Source organism: Enhydra lutris, unplaced genomic scaffold, assembly GCF_002288905.1.
Source record: "Enhydra lutris kenyoni isolate GAN:26980312 unplaced genomic scaffold, ASM228890v2 scaffoldscaffold12, whole genome shotgun sequence".
Lineage (NCBI taxonomy): Eukaryota > Metazoa > Chordata > Mammalia > Carnivora > Mustelidae > Enhydra > Enhydra lutris.
The window spans coordinates 79209649-79231524 of record NW_019154096.1 but is presented as its reverse complement, the minus strand read 5'-3'; the positions used below and the strand labels follow the sequence as shown (position 1 = coordinate 79231524).

The 21876-nt window shown below is 58.0% G+C and overlaps 1 protein-coding gene across 1 annotated transcript in view; it reads left to right on the top strand.

The window, feature by feature from the left end:
• The window catches only part of LOC111144808 (transcription elongation regulator 1 like), a 179939-nt gene extending 158215 nt beyond the window's left edge, over window positions 1–21724 (top strand). The window contains exons 9-11 of the mRNA XM_022499294.1: window positions 6658–6793; window positions 16223–16312; window positions 20324–21724. Of these exons, the coding sequence (XP_022355002.1) occupies window positions 6658–6793; window positions 16223–16312; window positions 20324–20530 (433 nt within the window). The 3' untranslated portion in view covers window positions 20531–21724. The remainder of the gene's footprint in view (window positions 1–6657; window positions 6794–16222; window positions 16313–20323) is intronic.
• Window positions 21725–21876: the final 152 nt, after the last annotated feature.

Below are 21876 nucleotides of genomic sequence, written 5' to 3'. Positions count from 1 at the left end.
CACCATCACCATCACCATCACCACCATCACCACCATCACTATCATCGCCATCACCATCACCAGTACCACCACCGTCACCACCATCATCATTGCCATTATCATTACCATCACCATCATCACTATTGTGTCACCATCATCACCACCATTATCGCCATCATCACCACTACCACCAGCACTATCATCACCAGTCCTATTTACAGACCAGCCATTGTGCTAGTACTTTACATGCATCATCTCAGTTTTCCCATCTGTAAAATGAGGATGACAACCATGGCTGCCCTACAGGGCTGTGATAAGGATCGAATGAGGGCATGTAGGCAAAGTGGGAGGACAGGGTTTTACATACAGAATGTCAGCAAATATCAGGTGCTCATATTACTTCATTTAATTCTTACAAAAAATCTTAAGTGGCAAGTGTTATAATTTAAACTTTACAAATGAAAAAAATCAGTGAAATGAGATTTTCCTGAAAATACAGTACATTTGTGTAAAAGTCCAAGTTCAAAGATAAGTCTATTGATGTCAAACAATTCATGCCCAACACTCTGCCTCCTGCATCATCCCTACAACGTGGCTCTCCCCCTTCTTCCCCTTTCCCCTCACCCTCCCTTTGTTCTTCTCTCCTTCCTCACCCTCCTCCTCCTCTTCCTTCCTCTTCCGATTATGAGGATAGGGATTATGGAGACAGAAGGGGCTAATGGAAATCCAGAAGACAGTTATGTGAGCCCTGAAGGGGTTCCAGGTGCGCTTGGGTCCCGAAGGGTCGCTCTTAGCAACTTTACGCGACACAGCAGTGGGTACCAAACCTCCGCACCTTCACAAAACAGCCTTGTCTCAGGAGCTCCTTCGACAACTCTCGCAAGAACAGCCACGCCTTCGGCAGGGTCACAAAAACGTGTGTCCGGCCCTCCCGCTGCAGGAACCCCGCACTCTGGGCACAGAGAGGAAAGCAGTGCAGTCACGCAGGGTGGGCCGTGTCCCGCCGGGGCAGTGGCCGGGTGACCAGCGGAGCCAAGCCAGCTGCGAGTGGACAAGGGGCAGGACGAGCCAGGTGTGAAGAGGAAGCGTCATGGGGAAGGCGCAGAGGCGAGGGAGCGTGAAGACGGGGCCGGCGGACCAGGTTGGTGGGATGAGGACCCGAGGAAGGGTCTGGCTCGTCTTCCAGGATGGTCTGGCGGGGCTGCAGCGAGAAGAAATTAGGGAAGGTTGTCAGCCGGGGGCCACCAGCACAGGGACGTGGCCTGGACTGCGGGGCATGCTGCCCTGTGGTGATGCTGTCGAGAGGCTCTCGGGAGACCCCGGTGTGGGCTGTGGGCAACCTGAGACACGTCCTGGAGACACTGAGACTTCTCTGCACAGACCGGTGTGGATGTTCTAGAAAAAAGCCCATGACCCAGGGGTTCGGTCAGTCTGTGGAGCGTGAGGCTGGTGCAATGCTTCCTGGATTGGGCTGGACGTGCCGTCCCCACAGTGCACACCCAGGAAGCCTCAGGCTCCTCACTTCCAGCCCATTGCTTCTCGCGGTGATGAGACCAGGATGGTCCCCGAGGCTATGGGAATTGCTCACTGGTGAGGACGGCCCTGGCTGTGGGCTTGCGTGGCTTCGCCCCACTCAGACGCTGGACCCCCGGCCCCAGAACCGCAGGCGGGGGCTTAACTTGGAAATTGGAATGTGGCAGATGTGCCAAGTAGGATGAGGTCATGAGGTCATAAGCCGGTGACTGGTGGCCCTGTGGCAGGGGACACTTGGACACAGACGCACACTTGGTTGCCGTGGGAAGTTGAGGACGACGGAGACCTGGATGACGCCTCCTCGGACCGAGGGACCCCAGAGATGCCCAGTCGACCACCGTGCCAGGCAGGCGGGGGGACGGACCCTCCCTCTTCACCTCTGACAGCCACCCACTGGGGATCCTGGCTGAGCGCTGCAGGTTGGAGGGGGGACGTCTGCTGGGATCGAACTGGGGGCTCAGGAGCCACACGGCCTGCCCTGGTCACGGGGTTACACAGCGGGCCCACAGCACACCTGCCGATGGAACTGGAGGAAACCCAATAGTGCCTGTCCTCTGAGGACAGTTCCCTGCCAGTCCCCCGCGTCCCACAGCTCGGCTCTGACTATAAGCACCCAGACTTCGTGCAGACCCCACAGGGAAAGTAGCGTGTCCAAACAAAAGTGTGTCCACATCAGACACCAGCAGAAAGTGGGGTCCCCAGCCCATCCCCCCCTCTGTCTGACTTGGCTATGAATATGAGCGTCTCATAACCTCCCTGGAGGCTTGGTGATTTGTGACAATGACTCGCAGAACCCCGGAGAGCGCTGTATGTAAGGTTATGGTTTTATCATAGAGGGCACAACTCAGGAAAAGCCAAACGGAAGAGAAGGGGAGGGTGAGTTCTGGAAGGGTCTCGAGCACTCCGGCCTCTGTCCACATAGAGTTGGGTGCCCCTCCCTCCTGGGGCATCGGGCAGCCCCCCAGCCCCACTGTTGGAGTTTCTATCAGTGCCAGGACGTAGGCAGGAAGGACTGAATGACCGGCCCTGTGACCAACTCCAGCTCAGCGTCCCCTCCCTTCCTGCGGGCTTCAGCCCTCTGAGCTGTGGTGGTTTTCTGGTGGGCCAGGTGCTCCCCGGAAACTCAGGGCCCACCCCGAGCTCAGGAAATTCACACGGAAGCAGGGACAGAGGCCAGAGAGTCTTTGTTATGCCACGGCCCACCCTTGCCAGCACACCGTCTGGCTAGCCGGCCCTCACGGTGGCAGAGTGTGACCCCGAGCGGTCTCTGGTTACAGGCAATGGTGGTACAGCAGAAATGCAGGGGGCCGGACGGGAGGGCAGGGAGGACAGAGAGGTGGTCTAAGCAAACCCCCCTTGAGGAGGGCGCCGCAGGCCGGCCATCGACGGGGACCCCTGGTGGTGGTCGCGGCACGTGCAGATCCGGTCCTGCAGGAGGCTGGCCAGGGCTGCCAGGACACCTCTGCCTCCGGCCCTGAGGTCGCCCTGCCTGTCACCAGCCTAGGGGAGGGTGGTGTCTCCTGCCAAGTGGAGCTGGGGAGCCAGAGGCCACTGCTTTTGGCTGTTCCTGCTGAACGATTGAAGAGCAAGTTGGAGGGAGATGCAGGAGGCCTGCTTAGCGATTTCTAGGAACGGCGACGTTGGGAGGCAGAGCTAGTGAGTCGGTGGTGGAATCAAGACTGTGACTATTTCAGCAGGACATGAGCAGCCCATCTGCACCCCAGGACGGCGGTCCTGGAGGCATTTCAAGATCGTCTCATCCAAACCACATGTTTCACCAAAACCAGGTCCACACAGCTTCCATTGTTTGCCCAAGATTTCGCAGCACGCTGTCCCCGGGGGGGCTCAGCCGCACACTGAGGGCCACATAGCCACGCGTGGTTTCTTCTCTGGAACCAGGTGCCCGCTCACCCCAGGGTTTCTTCACACAAGGTGGAATCACTCGTCATTGCTTGAGTCAGCCCTTATCTCTTCCCCTCTTGTGCTCTGCCTTGGAGCAGTGGTTACAGAGAACGGCTTCCATTTCTGTGCAGACTCTCAGCTGATGGTGTTCAGAGGAGAGGAGGAGGGGGGAGGAGGGAGAAGGGAAGGGAAGAGGCGGAGAGGGAAGGAGTGGGGAGGAGGCCAGGATGACGGGTGGGGGGGAGGGGAAGAGGGAGGGAGCAGGGAGGGATGGAGGGAAGGAGGGGGAGGAGGGACGCCCCAGAAGCCCTGAGAAACACACCCCCTCGTAAGCACCTGTTGTGAGAACCATGCGGTGCTGGAAACCTCTCCGCCTCTCTCCCCTCCTCTCCATGGGAAGATTCAGGAGGTGGGAAGGGGCATGTCTGCATGTCTACGAGGTGACCTGTGGGGGCTGGTGGATGTGCCAAGTCCCGCGCCCGAGTTCCCTCTGCCTCTAGATAAACTAATTAGCATTTGTTGCCCGAAAATGGAAACGAGCTGCCGGATGCGTCCAGAATCCAGTCGCACTGAGTGTGAATCTAGTGACTTTTCCCAGGTCACCTGCTGCCCTGTGTGCATGGGCAAAATGAGAAAATCCCGTGCTCGACCTCGCACCCCATGCGCACCTGCCCACGTGCCATCTGCGGTTCGGCGGGACGAGCTCAGCAGCGGTCACAGGGCTGAGGCGAGGGGCCGAGTGTCCTGGCAGCCCCTCCGTGCCAGGTGGGGAGCAGCCACCATAACGTCTCCCGAGGATGGGACAGGGGAGCCAGGGAACATGCTGTCCCCAGGATAAAGGGAACCCAGCACCGTGGCCCAGACTTCGGAATCCCTGCTCTGGGGGAAAGGCTAGACATGACCAAGCCCTTTTCAACTTACCCATTTGGCCCCAGAGATCTCCCCAAGCAGGTGCCAGCCTGCCGAGGCATCGAACTATTTCCAGGTGAGAGGCCATCCCCCCACCGAGCCGGCGAGGTGGGTGGGTACTGCGACCATGCCCTTGAGGACACGGCCTCTCCTCCTTGGTACTTGGGGATGGAGCTAGCTTTATTCCAAGTATTAGAATGTGCTTTTTGTTAAAAGTACCAAACTCATTCAGCCATGAGAATATTAAAAGTATATTTAGCAAGTTTGCATTTACTTCTGACCAATTCTAATTGAACCGCCGTTCTGGAAGGCGTCCAGCAGCTCTTAGCAAGATGCCGTGTGGAACGAGCTCTAATACGTGATCATCGCTGAGCTCGGAGCGCCTATGAATCTTATTTCAAGTCCCAACAATACGGGTCTTATTTCCACACTTCTATTTTTACCTAATGAAAATTTATTACAAAGAAATCCTAATTACACCCTCTGGAAAAGGACACAGTTGCAAACCCACTGGTGATTTTCTTTTTTTGAAAATCTGCATAATCCTGTAGGAAGCCAAGAATGTGCGTTCTCCTGAAATAGTTGGTCTGTAAATAAGATTCCCGACGTTTCTGTTGTTTTTTCTCTGCACATTTTGCACTGGGGGGTTCGTCCACACTCCACCCCTGGTGGGTGCTCGAGGACGTTGCATGTCTCAGCACACCCTGAAGTTGCCAACGGGCGGATTCCCATGGGGTCCTGGATGGACAGTGATGGCGAGAGCGGGCATCAAGAGGCAGGGAACAGCGTGGTCAAGGGACAGTATGACCTGGGACGGGCCTTGACCTTGAACGGTCTGCCTCCTCCGCCCCCAACGCACGGATTGCAAGGACTGGCTGGATAATCGCGGGCATCTGTGCGGGGCATCACAGGGCATTCAGTCGCATCTCTGGTCTCTGTCTCTCCACGTCCCGGTAGCCACCAGACGTCCCCCGGGATTACAGTCACCCCAGAGGAGGGCACTGTTCTGTCCCTAGGTCAGGAAGTCTGATGTGTGTGGCCTGAGTGCCTCCCGCCCACTGATTCCCGGGGTAAAGATTTGCAGAGAAGTGGGGACGTGCCATCCCCTTTGATGCATGTCCTCTACTCTTTCTATACCCCAAGAGCATGGGGCACTGGCGGGCGTGCAGGGGCCACACGTCCCGGTGCCTGGCAGGGGGTCTCAGCAGCCTCCCCTGACCACAGTCCTGTCGGAGAGGGAACGGTCTCTAAAACTGTCAGTCTAGGGACAGACTAGATTTGTCCCCCCTCGTTGCTGGGGTCACTGGCCGTGGGACCCGGTTATGGGGACATGCGGGGCAAGGCTGGGCAGGGAGGAGACCCTGCAGAGGGGTCCATGGGGTCAGAGCAAAGGCTCACCAGACCAGTGTAGGTAGACTCTGCGGCTCAGGCTGAGCACAGGCCGTGACAAGGGGACTGGAGCTGCGGCGGGACCAGCTGCTCCCATGCGGGCCAGGTCAGGAGGAGGAGGGCATTATGGGAGTACCTGTGTCTGCAGGGTCTGGGTGTCCCCCAGCAGTAGACGGTGAGATGTTTTGGGAGGAGGTCCCCAGTGCCGCAGGGATAAGGTGCAGAACAGAGAGAGAGCTACGGGAGGGGCAGCAGAGAACAGAAGGCAGGACGCAGAGCTGGTGCTTAGTAAGGCCGCGCTCCTTCCTTCCCCGCCAGCTGTCACCTGCTGCCCCTAGGCCCCGGCTCCTGCCTGCTCTCTGTGCTGCCCCGCTGTGTCTGGGCCGTGGTCACGGCCGCCCCTGGGCCTAGGGAGGAACAGTCCAGGGGTCCTGCTTTGCACCTTTCCCTGTGCAGACGGCCTGTGCGGGGTCCTGGTCCCCGCTGCTGTCGCTGACTCCCCTGGCTGGGTTCTACTCCAGGATAGCGTTTTGTACCCAGAGAGTCGATGGCATAGTCTGTGATTGTCTTTCTGCGTTTGTCCAAAACGAAGGCCTCCCTGAAACAAAGAACAGCGGGAACAGAGCTGGACGTGAGCTCCAGTGGTTTGCTCTGACGGAGAGCCTCACCCCTTCCTGTCCTGGACGCCAGGTCCAGGCAGTGAAACGCGACTCCAGGCTGTCTTCCTCGTGGCCCCGCTCGGCCCCCGCATGCCCCTGCCATGACCTTGGCTCCCTGCTGGTGCCTGTGGGGGGTTACGGCTGCACCCCAAATGCAAAAATGCCGTCTGCGTCCAAGAGCGAAATCTGCCCCCTCTGCGGGCTGCTGGCACCTGGCTGTGCGTGGTTCTCAGGTGTTCCCTGCCCCCAGGGGCACGCTTACCTCTCTGTGTCTTGTGCCCTAAAGGACAGAAGGCCATGGGAGTCCTGGGCCAGAGGAGGCAGAAGGACAGGACAAGGGTGCCGGGACGCCGCCGCCCCAGATCCTCCTGCCACTGGAGGAGCGGGTGACCCACTTCCGAGACATGCTGCTGGAGCGAGGGGTAAGGACCCACGTGCAGGTGACGGCTGTCCCCGAAGCCAGTCACTGAGTAACTGTTCCCCGGGTTCATGGAGTCGGGCTGAGTGGCATTCAGGGGCCAAAGCACATGAAAAGGAGGCCCTGCTCCTTGTCCTGCCATGTGGGGCGTGTTGCCAGGCGGTCACCCCAGGGGCACACACGGGAGGGGCAGGCGGGAGGGGACGGTCAGCGGACTGCGTGCAGAAACGCCCTGTGGCGAGGAGCTTCCTGCTGGAGCCCGGCAGCTCTCAGGGTCCACACCTCGCTGAGGGGCGTCCCCGGGCCTCGCCTTCATCCAGCGACGGCCTCCGCACCTGGAGACCAGGGCGACTCGTTAATGGAATCAGGATGTCAGGATTAGAGTTGACTTCCGCATCTCAGTTCGAATTTTGGGGAAGAACATTTTAGGATCAAATCCCCTCCAGTGACACTGCTTTCCAGCTTTGGCTTTTGGGTATAGATGGGTCTGCTCTAACCGCCCGGCTGAATTTCTTCACAAAATGAGGCTGAACACAGGGGCCGTATGGGGAGCCCGCGTGCGGCGGCAATGATCGCGGACACGGCAGTGGCCTTGGGAACACAAGCAAATCCCCTCTGTGGTGAGCAGCCCCCCCCCCCCCGGACTGCCTCTGGGCGGGCCGATCCCAGCAGCAGGCGCCATGGGCGCTGAGGCCAGAGATCAGGACAGCGGCACTCCCCCCAGAGCCGGGGGTTGATCAGGGATCCCCGGAGTCGGGCTGGCGGGAGGCCCTGGGGGTGCAGGGAGACCGGATGGTCTCAGCTCTGGGGTATCACCCGTAGGATGGAGGTCGTCCCGCCACGGGGGAGCTCTCTTCCCATGCCCGCCAGTGTTAATACGCATGTCACTCCAGCTTGTTACTCAAAAATGAAATCCAGTCCTCGGCCATGAGGGACGGAAAGGGACCCAGAACTGCAAGGCAGCCTGCGAAGCCTAGATGAGCGTCGGTGCCCGGTGAGGCGGAGGTGCAGAAGGACCCCACGCGGGCCGGTCCGTATGCCCGATGATATGCTCATGGCCCCGGGCCAGGGCTGACCCTGGAGTGGGCCCAGGGAGCCCACGATGCGGGGGCTGGTCTGCAGAGCACCTGCCGTCCCCTTTTCCTGTTGCCACACTCACGTTGCCCCCAGCAGCACAGGCCAGGTCTGTGGCCTTGCCCTTGAGAAGCGATACGGCGTCTCTTCCTCCACAGAATCACCTGAAGAGGCCTCCTCTGTCCTGGAGAGCCACTGGCATGTTCGCTCCCAGGCTTTGCCTGGGCCCTCGGTAGGCGTTGATGGACACGCAGGTGGTCCTCTGCCCTTGTGTGCAGAAACACGTGTAATTCTGAGCGCTTGAATTGACCGGGCCGGTGTGTCCAGCGCAGTCAGCCGCGGGAGACACGATGGCTCTCGGAGCCTTTGCGAAGCAGAGCAGGCCTTCGCTTCACCCTCGGGACGCCGGCATTGCCCGTCTCTCCGCTTGGGAAACCAGCCAGCGCCCGCTCGCCAGCACAGCCTCAAACTAACCTCACGGGAGCTCAGGGCTGCCTGAGACGCCCACCTTTCCTCCCCGAGGCTGCCGGCGAGCCAGCTCACGAGACTGCTTGAACTCATCCCTGTGGCCTCGGTTCAGCAGTTTCCATGATGAGATTTCCAGCACGCTCTTGCCTCACTGCAATGGATGGTTCTCTTGGATTCTTCGACCTTCTCTGTGAGACTCTTACATGAATGAAAATCAGCAAAAACAACGCAGAAATATGCAACGCCGCCCAGGGTTCTGAGTCCCCCCGGGAAGCAGAGTCTGGGGGTGACAGCTGAGCCCCTATTTTTGGAGGATTTCAGAGGAAGCCCACACACAGTTCATGAATAGAAAAGATCAATTTGAATTTACTGCGGATGTCCTAAAGCAATGCGGCCATTTATGACTTTTTGACTTTATAAAATATGCCAGCAGATTTTATAAGTTATTCATGCTCAAGAGCATTTGATAGCTGAGCCCATAAGATTTCTAGTTGCTTAAAATTGAGGCACAGAAAGGTCACTTTTTTCATGGACTGAGTGATTAATAAGATTTTTTATTGCATTTGTTCAGTGCTCGCGTCCAGAAATCTGTGCACTCATGAGCGACAGAGCCGGCTCCCGTGGGCTCCCGGTCACAGAGGAAGGCCGTGGTTCGGGTGTTCTGTGGGGATGACGGACTGGGAAGGGGCTTTCAGGTCCGTGGTTTTGGAGGAACTATCTGATGGCTCAAGGAAGGTTTTATTTTTTTTTTTGTTTTTCTCTACGAACCACAATAGAGCCTTTTTTTTTTTTTTTAAACAAAAATGTCAGCCTGTGACGGAGCAGGCTTCATTGAACAGAAGATGATTCATGAGATCCAGCCTATTTCGATAAATGTATTAGGAACATTAGGAACATGTGATTGAGAACTTGTTCCTCTGCCTCGTGTCCCTCAGGAGCGGAGGTGGCTCTCCCAGGGCCGGGAGAGGAAGACTGTGGGAGAGCCCTGGATCTTGTTCTGGGGACTCTGAGCCCTGCACCTGCTGTCTGTCTGGGGTCCTTCTTTGGGGCACCCTTGGCCAGCTTCCCCAGAGTGGGTGGTCTGGTGGAGGCTGGCTCACCCTGTAGTTGTCTACACAGGTGAGCCTCCGGGAGGTTGGACCCGAGTCCATTAGAAAGAGGAACTCGCCAACAGGCATGCCCGCCGGACCATACCAGTCCCTCTCTGCACAAAGACGGTGTCCATCATGAGGCCGTTGGTAGAAAGAAACGGTATCAGGTGTCTTCCTGCCAGCAGGGCAGTGGAGGAGGGCTTCTCCCCACAGCTAGACGGCCACCCCTGTCCCTGACTTCTGAGGCCCTTCCCACAGACACGCAGGCGGCTTTGCCTCTCCAGAGCCATAGCAGGCACTTGGGCCCGGACATGCGCTGAAGGGTTCCATGGTCCTCCCGCGCCAGCAGCCCGTCATGCCCTGGAGGTGAGGCCAGCGCACCTGCCGTCTGCTCCAAGTGGTGACTCATGCTTCTCGGGGAGCTGAGCGGCCCCGTGTTCTATGGCAACTCTTCAGATCTCTCAGGCACGTGGGAGCCCACGGATAATAGGCAAGGGCGCTGGGCACGTCGTCTATACAGTGAAAGAGAATTGGCCAAAAAAAAAGTCTCCGTGGGAAAAAAAGTCACTCCAAATCCCATCCACAGAGAGAATTATTTTCATCAGTAAGGTCCATTTCTTTCCAGTCTTTCTAATAATAGACTTTAAGATGCCAATAATAAATATTTTTGTCTTATAGTATAAGGAGGACTGAATGTAATTGAATGTGGCTCGACCAGATACTTCGTTTAACACAGGCCTATGAGGCTCAGCTGACTTATAAATTTGGATGCTGTTTTCTCTTAGTATCAACCTTCAGAAAACATTTTGGATGAGATCGTGATATTCAATTCATTGTCCAAAAATCCTGCATTTTCATTCAGAGCTTGTGTTCTCCAAATTTGCCATTTTGAACAACACCCCGAGTGAGCTCGTTGGCGCATGAGCTCCGTGTGTGTAGGAGTGTTTCCTGCGGGCGTCAACGCTGGGCCGCTCTTACCAAATTGCTTGGAGGAAGGTCATTTTCATGCAGTGTGCTAGTCCAGCGGCCCGGTGTGAGCCCTGAGAGTGTGTTTTGTCCACACACCCCGCCTGATGAGGAAGAACTGTAAATATTTATCATTTTTGAACCACGTTGCTCCTTTCCTGGTGCTTCTGTGTCGTCTCGGCTCCGATGCCGTGGTTCTTCTTTCCCGAGCCGACTGCCATGGCCCGTGGCGAACCGGATCTTCGGATACGAGTTCTGTGGTGGTGAGATCGTGTTCTAATCACGGCGATGCCCTTGGGTAGGACCGTGGGCCACCCACTCTCATTGCCAGGATGGGATTCTGTCGATGACTGATGTGGAAACCACCCTCTAACGTAAATTAAATCAGCAGAGAATGCTGGTGGAGCGACAGCATGAAATCCCACGTATCTATCGCAACAGAAGAGGCTGAAGTTGGTAAAATCCCACGAGCGTCACCACGGAGGGTGAGCAAGGACCACCCCTCACTGTCCTCAGTGAGGACGGACTGGGGGGATGGGTCCTGAGCGCTGTTGAGGCCAGTGTGGGAGGGCGAGCCGGACCAGCTGGCTGGCAGAGCCCAACAGACTCTGAAACACGGGGCCCACGTCACTAGCCTCTGGTCCTGGATGCAGAGGTGGGTGCCTGAGGCCGACGGAGGTTGCTGAATCTTCTTCAGGGGCCACTGGGTCTCAGGCGTGGTTATCAAGCACCACGTCCACCCGTACCCACGACCTCAGTGCCCCTCAGAGCACTTGGACCTGCTCCCCACCTCCTTCTCTCCAGGGGAGGGAGGCCTGCTGTGGCCCTGGACAGAGGCATTAGTCAATGTCCCTGAGGTGAGGCCCTGGAGGTGGCCAAGTGTGGGACCCTGCCAGTGGCCAGGGCCCGAGGGCATGTCCCCAATGCCCAGCCCGGCCCCCTCCTCGGGCAGCGGCAAGCACAGGCTGCCACCCACCCCTGTGAGAGGCCTCATTCATCCATTCTTCTCATTTGGAGCGTCGTGGAAGGGAGCGTCATGTGGGCACGCACTCATGTCTCTGCGCGGAGATGGCCCGCAGGACCGTCCTGTGGCCCCTGGGTGGACGCAGCCTGAAGGCAAGAGCGTGCTGGCCACACTGTATAGCTGCGGTGCCCGCGTCCCCGAGGCCAGAGCTCCTGTCGCAGAGCTGCGAGCATGCTTGTGAGAGATTACTGCTGTCCGCGGGGCAGGGAGGCCTTGGAGACCAGACAGAGAAGCCACGTGATGGACAGTCCACGCTCGGGATTCCCTGGCACTGCTCATAATACAGAGCAAGGAGCACCGAAACACAGTGTGTCCAAGGGTAAAGTTTGGGCAAAAACCACAGCTTCTGAAGTACGTGCATTCATGTTTGAGCTGGAGATGAGCCCCCCAGAACCCCGAGGTCCCCCAGTGGCGTTCCTGAGCCCGGACCGCAGCCGCTGAGGGTGGGACCCTGGCAGAGCCAGTGGGAGGCAACGAGCACAGTGCTGACGACAGACAGGTGGACAGACAGACTTGGGCAGCTCTGCAGCCCTGCCTGGCTCGCCGGCAGCCCCGGTGCTCCCTGACTGTGCCCCAGGACACTGTGCTCTGCTCACTGGTAGGTAGGACCATCCCCTGCCGCCTTCCTCCCTTCCCTGGCCCCTCGGCCCCCGGCTCTTCCGTGAGCTGGGCTTTGACGGATGCTCAGAGTGGCCTTTGGCTTTGGAGATGAAAGCAGGGTCCACCTCTTCCTTCGGGGCATCCTGCCCATGGGGGTCTCAGGCTGTGATGACCTCCCTGAGCCCGCGCTCCTCTCACGTTCCGGCCAGAACCCGATAGGAGACCCTTTTCCTCAGTCTTCAGAGAGGCTTTGGGGAAGCTGGGGCTGTGGTCAGAACCAGTTTTATCTGGAGGTTTTTCTTCTCTGCACGAGACCATGGTCAGATTCAGCCCGCTCTGGCGGAGGGTCAGCCTCTCCTGTGCCCAGCGGGTAGGAGGACAGCCGCCGAGCACGGGGCACCCCCCGGGGGGCCCTGCCACCTGGGATGGGTGCTCAGGGGAGCTCAGAGCTCAGCCAGTCAGGGCTCCCCCCACTAAAGCGGGGAGGGCGGCTGGGAGGCCACAGGGGTCTGGTGACCGGCCGGCCAGTCTGGGGGCTCAGGAAATGGAGCACTTGGGAAGGCAGGGCCATGGAGCCGAGCGGTGACACGGCCAGTCAGTGCCCTTGATGCTGCCAGGTGGGCGGGGATGCCCCAGGCTGGACGAAATGAAGGAGGTGCCCGAGTGCCGGGGAGAGGCTGGCGGCACAGCCCCAGGATAGCGTCCCGGGAGCACTCTAGGCGGCCAGCCCCCCAGAGCTGCTGAGTCTCCCGGTGGCCGGCTCGCGAGGTGCTCAGACGAGTCCGTGATCGCGGGTGACAGGAGCTGATCTTGGGCTCACGGAGCCAGCCCCGCAGGGGAGACAGACCGGGCACAGGACCCAGCTTGTCTCAGAGGAGCCACGGCACTCTGCAGGAAACGGCGTGAATTTGGCTGAGGAATTCCACCTTTCAAGGACACGAGCACATGGGAGCCTCGGAGTCCCAGACGAGCCGGCGAGATGAAGAGAGAGGTAGATGCGTGCTTAGTCCTGGGACCTGGCGAGGGGCGAGGTCCTCAGGCAGCCCCAAGATGCCCACCCCCAGGGTGCACCCCAGGATCATCTCCTCCCTTGAGAAGGGGTAGGTCAGTGAATAGGATGGTGGGGTTTGGGACGGAACATTCCCTAAGACTCAGAGATCCATGTAGACTCTCCTGCCAGCTGTGGGGAAGTCAGCCACACTGGCATGGAGGGGCTGTGGCAGGGAGCACTGGTGGCCATGAGGCTGAAGAGGGCTCCTGATGGCTCAGCAGGAGACGGGCAGCCTCCAGCCCTGCCCTGTGGGGTGAGCTTCCCAACCAAGACATGACCCTGGGGACACGGGAGGCCCAGGTCCAGGGAGTCAGGCTTCCCTCAGAAGCGATTCTCACGGTCCATCCCACCTGCGGTTATCAGGAGCGAGTCCTCTGGGAACAGCTGGGCCTCACGGACGAAGCGCAAGGGGGCCCCCGTCACACGCATGGCTGTCCACCCTCCCCTTCTGCTGTGATGCCCAGCCCTGGGCCCCCTGCCTGGCTGCGCCTCTGTCCACCGCAGCCACAGTTCCCCGAACTTGAGTGGCACCTGCTGGCCTGGCCCCCAGAGGGTAGGACAATACCTGTTCTGTCATTATACATGACAGTCCCTGCTGAGACGGCTTCTCCCGCCTCGCGCGCAGATGGGATTTCCTTTGGAGGCAACCATATATTATTAATTTTTAAAGAGTGATCGTATCACACGTCCAGAACTGCAAAACCCTCCAAACACCTGTCCTCAGCCATGCTCTGCCTTCCCTAGCGAGCAGAGATGGGGGTGTCTGCTGGGGCCCTCCGGGGTGGTTGGGAGCCTGTCTGTGTGGGCTGAGTTGCGCTGCCCACGACGTCTCTCGGCAAGTGCCCCGGCGCTGCTGTGGTCAGGGACAGAGAACCGTGGGGTCGGTCTGTCTGGACACTTCCCCAGGGAACCCCCTGTCCCTGCGGCTGGTCCACATTTCATCATGTTCTCAGTCCTTGGGAGAAAGTCTCTGCAGGGAGACTGGGTCGTCCTGCCCAGGAATGCAGTTCATGAATATTAAAAAGGGGCTTTTATTTTTATTAGAAAAGATAGAAAGTGTCCATTAAAAAAAAAAAAAAACCCACATGTTAGGCTGGACAACTAAAGCACATTAGGACAGTGTCTCTACCAGGAATGCCATGACGTGTCCAAAGGCAAGAGGGAGAAAGGGCGGTGAGCGGCCCGTTAGCCCCCGTCTCCCCTACGCCCCACCCAGTCCCAGAGGAGCCCTTCCTGAAATGCACGTGACCTGTGGCCGTGGCCCCGAGGGAACAGGCTCAGCTTCCTCAGCCTGCCTGGGACGCTGCCACCGCTTCCGGCTCCTCCTGGGCTCCTGCACCCCCAACTGCGCTGCCCCCTGCAGCCCCGACGTCCCTTCAGCTCACGAACGTGGTCGTGGCACCCAGGCAGCCCTTCTCAGACCCATCCCATCCCTTCAGGACCCTGACGAGTGTCCGTGTTCCAGAAGAGTCCACGCTCTGGACTCTCATCCCGGAGCTGGTGGAGGCTCCCCTTGGCGCCCGGGCACGTCTCCGCCACAGGTGCCTCCCGGGAGGCCGTGAGCTTCCTTAACTGCCTGAGCCCAGACCACGCGCTTTCCGGTGTCAGGGACCTTCACTTCCTCTGGGTCCTCAGCACGCAGCGCGGGGCCTACGGCAGAGTCAATGTTTACTCAATGTTTTCAAGCGAGCGCACTATCGTGTGAGTGACTTAAACATTTCCGTGCTCTGTCAGTGGGGAGAAGCCGGAAGCTGCACGTCCCCCAGCCCCCGGCACACTCGGCTGTCTCAGTCCTTCAACGGGGGGACCGGGATTCCCGCAGAATTGTCTGATTCTGGGGCTGAGGCGGGAGAGATGCCTCGAAGTTCCAGGAAATAAGGAGGTGCCCGACCCCCCACAATGACAGTGTAGCCAAAGGCACACAGCAGCCCCCTGGCCAAGCCCTCCATGGCCAAAGCTGGAGCGGCTCGAGCACAAGCAGGAAGTCACATCGGGTCATCGCCCAGATTGCGGAATAAACAGCCACGAGTCTGTGGGCAGGTCCGTGAGGGAATAAAGAAGTCGACGTGGGAAATGGGTGACCGTCCCATCCAGAATTCCAAGTGACCGGTGTCTGGATCCCCCTGACCCCCAGAGTGGAGCGTGGCCCTGAGCGTGGGCTGTACAGAGTGGCTCCCCAGCAGCCGAGCACGGAAGGGGGACTGAGAGTGGATGTTCGGAGGACAGATCCGGGGACGGCAACCCCGGCCGGCTGTAAGTCACTGCGACAGTGAGAACCACGAGGGCATGTGCTGACCGCAGTGCCTGGCTCTGGGCTCCTCCCCCGGGACCCAGAACCCCGTCTTGTCATGAGCCAAGCTGAGATCAGTCGGCGGAGGGGCGTCCACGGCGTGACCAGCACCCACCAAAGCCATTACGGTCAAAACAGCAGGAAAAGTCTAGAAATGCCCACAGCCCAGAGGGGCCTTGGGAGATGCGACACTACTGTCACGTGATGTCTGGGTGGGACCCTCGCGCGAAGAGGAAGCACACGTGAAAACTTAAGAAGTTGCACGTGAGGACCTTGGGTAGCAATAGTGTAGACAGACCTGGGGTCCATACCTGTGCGAGGTGTTAACAGTGTGGGAAACCAGGTAAGACGTGTCGGCTTGTAATGTTCTAATGTTCTTTCAACTTCTCTGTAAATCTAAAACCACCGTAAAATAAGATAGTTTGTTTAAAAAAATGACCTTCCTGAAAATGTTTAAATATTGTTTAGAAAATCAGCTAAAACTACACTAAACTCAGAGTATTTGCAAGAAGTTGTCCCCGTCATGGCCATGGTGTGCTGACGGTTCTCACAAACGTTTCAGCCAAGACTTGACATCCCAGAAAGCCCCGGTTCCCTGGGTGTAACCGGGGCTTCCATTCAGAGGCAGGTGACCCTGGAAGAAACCCGAGGAAGACAGTGTCGCGAGTGTCGCGAGTGTCGCGAATGTCGTGACTGTCGCGAGTGTGGGAATCAAACCTTCCAATGCTCCAAGCATCGATTTCCTAGAGAGCTGGGCGCGCTGCTGAGCCTGGGGTCCCTTAATGCTGTTCCCACCAGTGAACATTTCAGCCCTATTTTTGGCTCAGCCTTGGACGCTGAAAGTGACTCTATTGAATATCTTTCTTCAGGTGTCAGCGTTCTCTACCTGGGAGAAAGAATTACATAAAATCGTGTTTGATCCACGCTACCTCCTGCTAAACTCGGAGGAGCGGAAGCAGGTAAGGTGGGGGCGAGACGTGGTGGTGGGTTCCGGACGCGCACACCTGCACGGCCCCCCGTCCCCGCCAGGGAATGCTTGCCTGTCGTGTCGTGTTGTGTCGTGTCGTGTCGTGTCGTGTCGTGTGGTCAGAGGGGAGGGAGGGTTGCAGACGGAGTGTACTCGCTTGTGAGCTGGTGGGCGGGAACGGTGACCGGGCCGGGGAAGGTGACCCCTCCCTAAGCAGACCATCGGGGGTGACCCCACAAGGAAGACCCTCCCACTCGAGGATGGGGCTGCCTGTGCTGGGAACACTGACCACACCCCAGAAGAGTGTGTTAGGGAGACTTACGGTCGTATCTGATAACAAGGAAGGAGAAGACGGCCCAGCGAAGGGAGGAACAGGGGGAGGGAGGTTCTAGAACGCGGGTCCCCAGAAAGCTCAGGAACGCGTCAGAGGACAGTTTCACCTGACGAGTCTGCCCTGGCTTTTTATTTATTTATTTATTTATTTATTTGAGAGAGAGAGAGAGACAGTGAGAGAGAGCATGAGCGAGGAGGTCAGAGGGAGAAGCAGACTCCCCGTGGAGCTGGGAGCCCGATGCGGGGCTCGATCCCGGGACTCCAGGATCATGACCTGAGCTGAAGGCAGTCGCTCAACCAACTGAGCCGCCCAGGCGCCCCTGCCCTGGCTTGTTGACAAAGAAGGTCACGGAGCCAGTACTGCTTCCCAGACGAGGCAGACGGACAGAGGGACGGCTGTGCTGACCACCAGGGGAGGGGCTGAAGCCATGACGTGCGGGCCTGCACAGCTCAGCCAGGGTCTGGCGGGGGAGAGGGTCTCCCCGGAGCCCGGCCAGAAGGGTCCTGGCATCAGATCCAGAAGATCTGGATGTCCTTGTCTCTGGTTCCCGAGGGAATCCTGTCTCTCCCTCCTGCACACGGAGAGTGGGTCTTCAAGAACAGCCCCTGAAAACAGAGGGGCCTGAGAGTTAATTTCAGCGGGGGGCTGGGTCACCACGGTCTGTATGGGGTCAGGAAGGCCCGGGGACAGGGGCACAGAAAGGGCTCTTTTATCTTCCTTTCTGTCGTGGCGTAAAGTTCCTTCAAGCCCGTGCTGGGATGACCAGGGAAGCGACCGGACAGCCAGGCAGAGCCTCAGGACTGCGGACCCTGATGGTCCCAGAGACGGCAGAGCCCCCTGCCACCCCCACCCCCAGTGCAAGCTGGTGCTTGGGATGGCCCTAGACTGGCCGCTTTAGAATACAGACCTTGGACCTTTCACGACCTTAGAATTAATGGTCCTTGCACTGCATTCCCCGTGAGCTGTATTTTCCAGAAAGAAACATTTAAAAATGTAGAAAATGTGCTAGCAGTGGCTCCAAAGAAAGAAAGAAAGAAAAGAGTCACAACAGAGCCCGACGAGGTTAGATTACACACGTAGAATCCAAGAAAACTGCGGACGGCAATCACCGATTCGGTCTCACCCTTCTGTTGTATATTAAGGACCAAAAGTCTGACAACTCGACCCTGAAAACACAGAAGAAGCTTGTTTCTCTGCTGCGGTGAGGAGCGCGCTGGCTCGCATCTGCCGACCGTCGGCACATCTGTAGGCAGTCAGGACGGTCCTCTCCAGTTCACAGGGGGTGTTTGGAAGGCATTAACCCTTCGGGGGAGGCTGAGGAAGTGAGGCTACCCACCCTCAGAGAAACAGCCCGTTTACGGTTTCAGGCTTTCTTCCGCCTCTGAGCGAGTGGGACGTAAGGGGCACAGGTGGCTGTGGCATTGAGCGGTTCCCCCGACCCGGGGCGCGGGGAGCCCATGGAGCTGTCCTTCCAGCCATGGCCAGAGCAGCAGGTGCCGGGCAGGTGGGCTGAGCCTCCTGGGGGCCGGGACCCCGGGCCCAGACGTGGATGTGCACTGGAGACCGGTCGGACTGGAATGTCGGCTCACACCAAGTACTCCCTCGGACCCCTGGGAAGCCCCAGGACCCTGCAGGCCTGTGTCGCTAGCCTATAGGAGGCCTGATGAGGAACAGCAGGAAGCTGCCTTGTGAGCCGCCCAGGCCGGCAGTGCCAGAGAGCTCCCCTGGGGAAGGAAGCAGTATTGGGACCATCTGAACACCCAATCCTACCTACAAAGGCGTGGGTGCGTTTTTCTGGGGGAGCCGAAGCTCCTGGTGGCCCGTCGCCCCCTCGCCGCCACCAGGGCCTATGGGGGAGAAGTGACTGAGCCCAGATTAGGGGTCGGACGGCACCTCTCAGACCCATTTCCATGGTAACAGAGAACGTTTCCTTTTTATTACCATAGATCGTGCCATAAGGAGGTAAGGGCGAGCGGGGCCTCTTTTAAAAAGTCCTGCCCCGCTTTGAATGAAAGTAGCATCATGGGTCGAAGAGGGAAGGAGACCCACGTGTTGGCTTAGAGCAGCCTCAGCGGAGCAGCAGCCCCATGGGGAGGAGAGAAATCGGGTTCGCTGGGCTGGTGGTTCCAGCACCAGAGAAGCGGGGTCCCTGCAGCCTCCGACCCCGCAGCAGGGCAGGGTTTCTTCTGTCCAGATTCAAAACGAATGGAGAGAAACTCTGACTCGCAACAGAGTCCCATGCTTCTGTGTGGGTGATGAGCCTGCCTTCGCCTTTTCTAGGAACCTAAATCCTAAGAGAGCTGCAGCGCTAGGACACCACAGGCCTTGCTGGTGCGAGGAGCGGACCCTGCTCTTACTTTGATGTACAGGCCCGCCCTTTCGGTTTCCGTCCCGCTCCTGGCGCCTCCCGTTGAGGCTGACTCGCCCGGAGGAGAGCGGCTTCCGTTTTCCCAACCTCGTCAGGCTGGTGGTTACCGAGAGAACCGGAGAACGCCCCTGCCGTGGCCATGGGGCGCGTGCCCCCTCCCGCTCTGGGGAGCCCGCGGGTCAGACTCACGCCTGCCATGGCCAGGGACCGGGCTGGCTCAGGAGTGCTGTGTATTGACTTTCCGTGATCACACGTGCGATCTTCACGATCTTTTTATTTATGTTTCACACACGTTGGAATTATCTCCAGTGCTTTCTCTTAAGCTCTCAGGGCTCCAACAGCACGAGCCTCCTCTCGGCTCTGAAGCATAAATGACGACTTGCCACTGTCGGAGCGACGAGCCACCCGGCCCTGGCGAGGGAGGATCCTCCAGGGGCGGCTGCAGACAGGCTCCAGGGCATCGTGCGGTTGTGCTGGCGGCTGGCGGTTTGCACGAGCTACAGCCCCAGAGTCACGGGGGCACCTGCCTGCCAGACCACACCCATCCATTTAGGCTAGGGAATGTGGTTTTCCCTTTGGCTTAGCTTGTAAAACCCACCTCTTGTCAGCCGGGGCTAGTGTGGCGGCTGAGCATCTGGCCTGCACTCAGGGGGCTTTGCCTAGAGGCTCCTTGACATGCCCAGGAGAGGCCTCCCGTGTCCGCATGCGCCCCCGATGACTAGACCCCCACGTTCACAGGCGGTCTTCTTGGGGACTGGCAGGTGGGGAACCAGAGATGCCAGGTTGACTCTCCTTTCACGAAGGTAAAATCGTATTTGGAGACCCAAATACCAATTATGTTCTTGAGGAATCGACTAGGACAGATGACACAATCTCACGTGTTACTGAGACTACCAGCGGCGATGTGACCGTCAGCCAGACGGTGTGTGACCGGACGAGCTACTCACAGCCTTCCCAGACCAGAACCACGGGGGTAGCGGGGCCGGGCGTCTGGGACCCTCAGTAGCTCCCGTCGCCTCCAGACAGGGCTGCGCCGCCCATCCCGCACCTCCCCGGGCAGGGCCGATTTGGGGTTTGGCCCCGAGACGGCGCCTCGTGGGGACCCAGGTTTCATCAGGCAGACACTTGTCTCGTGACGCTGAGAGCGCCTCCCCGAAGGGCTCCGGCCTCAGCCCCAGCCGCTACGGAGAAGAAGGGCCGAACCACATACCCTCTCGCCGTACTTTCGTGCTGTGTTTGAAACCCAGGTTTCCTTTCTGATGCACAGCCTCGTAACACCTTTCTTGTGTGTGTATTTTAAGATATTCGAACAGTTCGTCAAGACAAGGATAAAAGAAGAATACAAGGAGAAGAAAAGCAAACTGCTGCTCGCCAAAGAAGAATTCAAAAAGCTTCTGGAGGAGTCTAAGGTGTCACCCAGGTACGGAGATGAAACAGACGCTGGGCGTCCCCAAGGCTGGACGTTTGCCCGTGACTGCAAGACAGCTCTCACGGTCTGTGTCTGTTAAACCGCACACCCCAGCGGGCCCCAGACACCATGAGTGTGATGGCGGCGACCCCTGGGGAGGGAAGCCCACCTCCTCCCTGCCGAGGGGGAGTGAGCCTTCCAGTGACCAACCGCGATCCCTGCCCCTCGCCCCCCACCTGCGCCGCGGTCCCTCCGTTCCACTGCCCAGATGCCTGGTTTTCCAGCCTGGTATCCCTGACCCCACGGTCTAAATGATCAGCAGGTCAGCACTTGGGGGGGGGTCTTACTTCAGATCTAGGGATCAGAGACTGAACACACAGGCCACAGATAGCAGCAGGAACACGAACCCCCCCAACCCCACTGGATCCAGATGCCTTCCAGGTCGGCTGGGGTACAGACAGGAGGTGCACTCGCCGGAGTAAATGGGCCTGGTAACATTGTTGCCAAAACGCACCTCCAATAACGGACATCACTCTCACGAAATAGAACAAGCCCACAGGGGGCTGACGTCAGAAATTAGAAAAGTACGTGGATTTCACTGTTCTTAAAAATTAGCTCCCGTTGACTGATATTTAAAAAGTAATGAATGTATACTACTTCTGAAATTACAGAACTATCACTTTTATAAGCAAAAAGTGATTGTGGTTTATTTTCATTTGGGGTTAGGACATTATGTCTAAGTGGACATATATGTGTTAGTATTTTATAATAATCCCTTAGTACAGCATCGTTTTTAAATAGATGTTAACTGACATTGCTTTCTATGAAGACCTGAGGTCCCGTATGTGCTGGGAGATTGTCCAGTTCTCCAGGTCGGTAACTGGACGTTGGGTTCTGACAAAACTGCAGGAGTTTAAAGAGCAGATATTTTCTGAACGGGAGAAAATGTAGCATGAATGATCCCCATCACAAAATGCTAATCTAGAAAAGCAACTGTTCATCTAGACATTCGTAATTGTGCTTTTCTACCATTAGAGATGAGAACACCGGCTTTTCTGTGTCCCCCACATGGTGACCCTAGGAGAGAGGAGATGATCTGGGGCCCCTGCCTCGGGGCACAGCCTGCTCAGGCCCTCCTCAGTGCGGCAGTGGGTGAGGCGTCACACGTTTCTGAGCTTCTGGTCTCAGGTCTCATCTGCAGGCAACACAGCTCCAGGAGGCTCCCTGCAGGGTGCAGGCAGGGTAGCAAACTGCTACCTGGAAGAAGCTTGGTGAAAGGGAGCCCATCATCACCATCATCACCACCACCAACACCACCACCATCATCACCATCATCACCACCACCAACACCACCACCATCATCACCACCACCATCATCACCACCATCACCTCCACCATCAGCATCACCACCACATCATCACCACCACCAACACCACCACCAACACC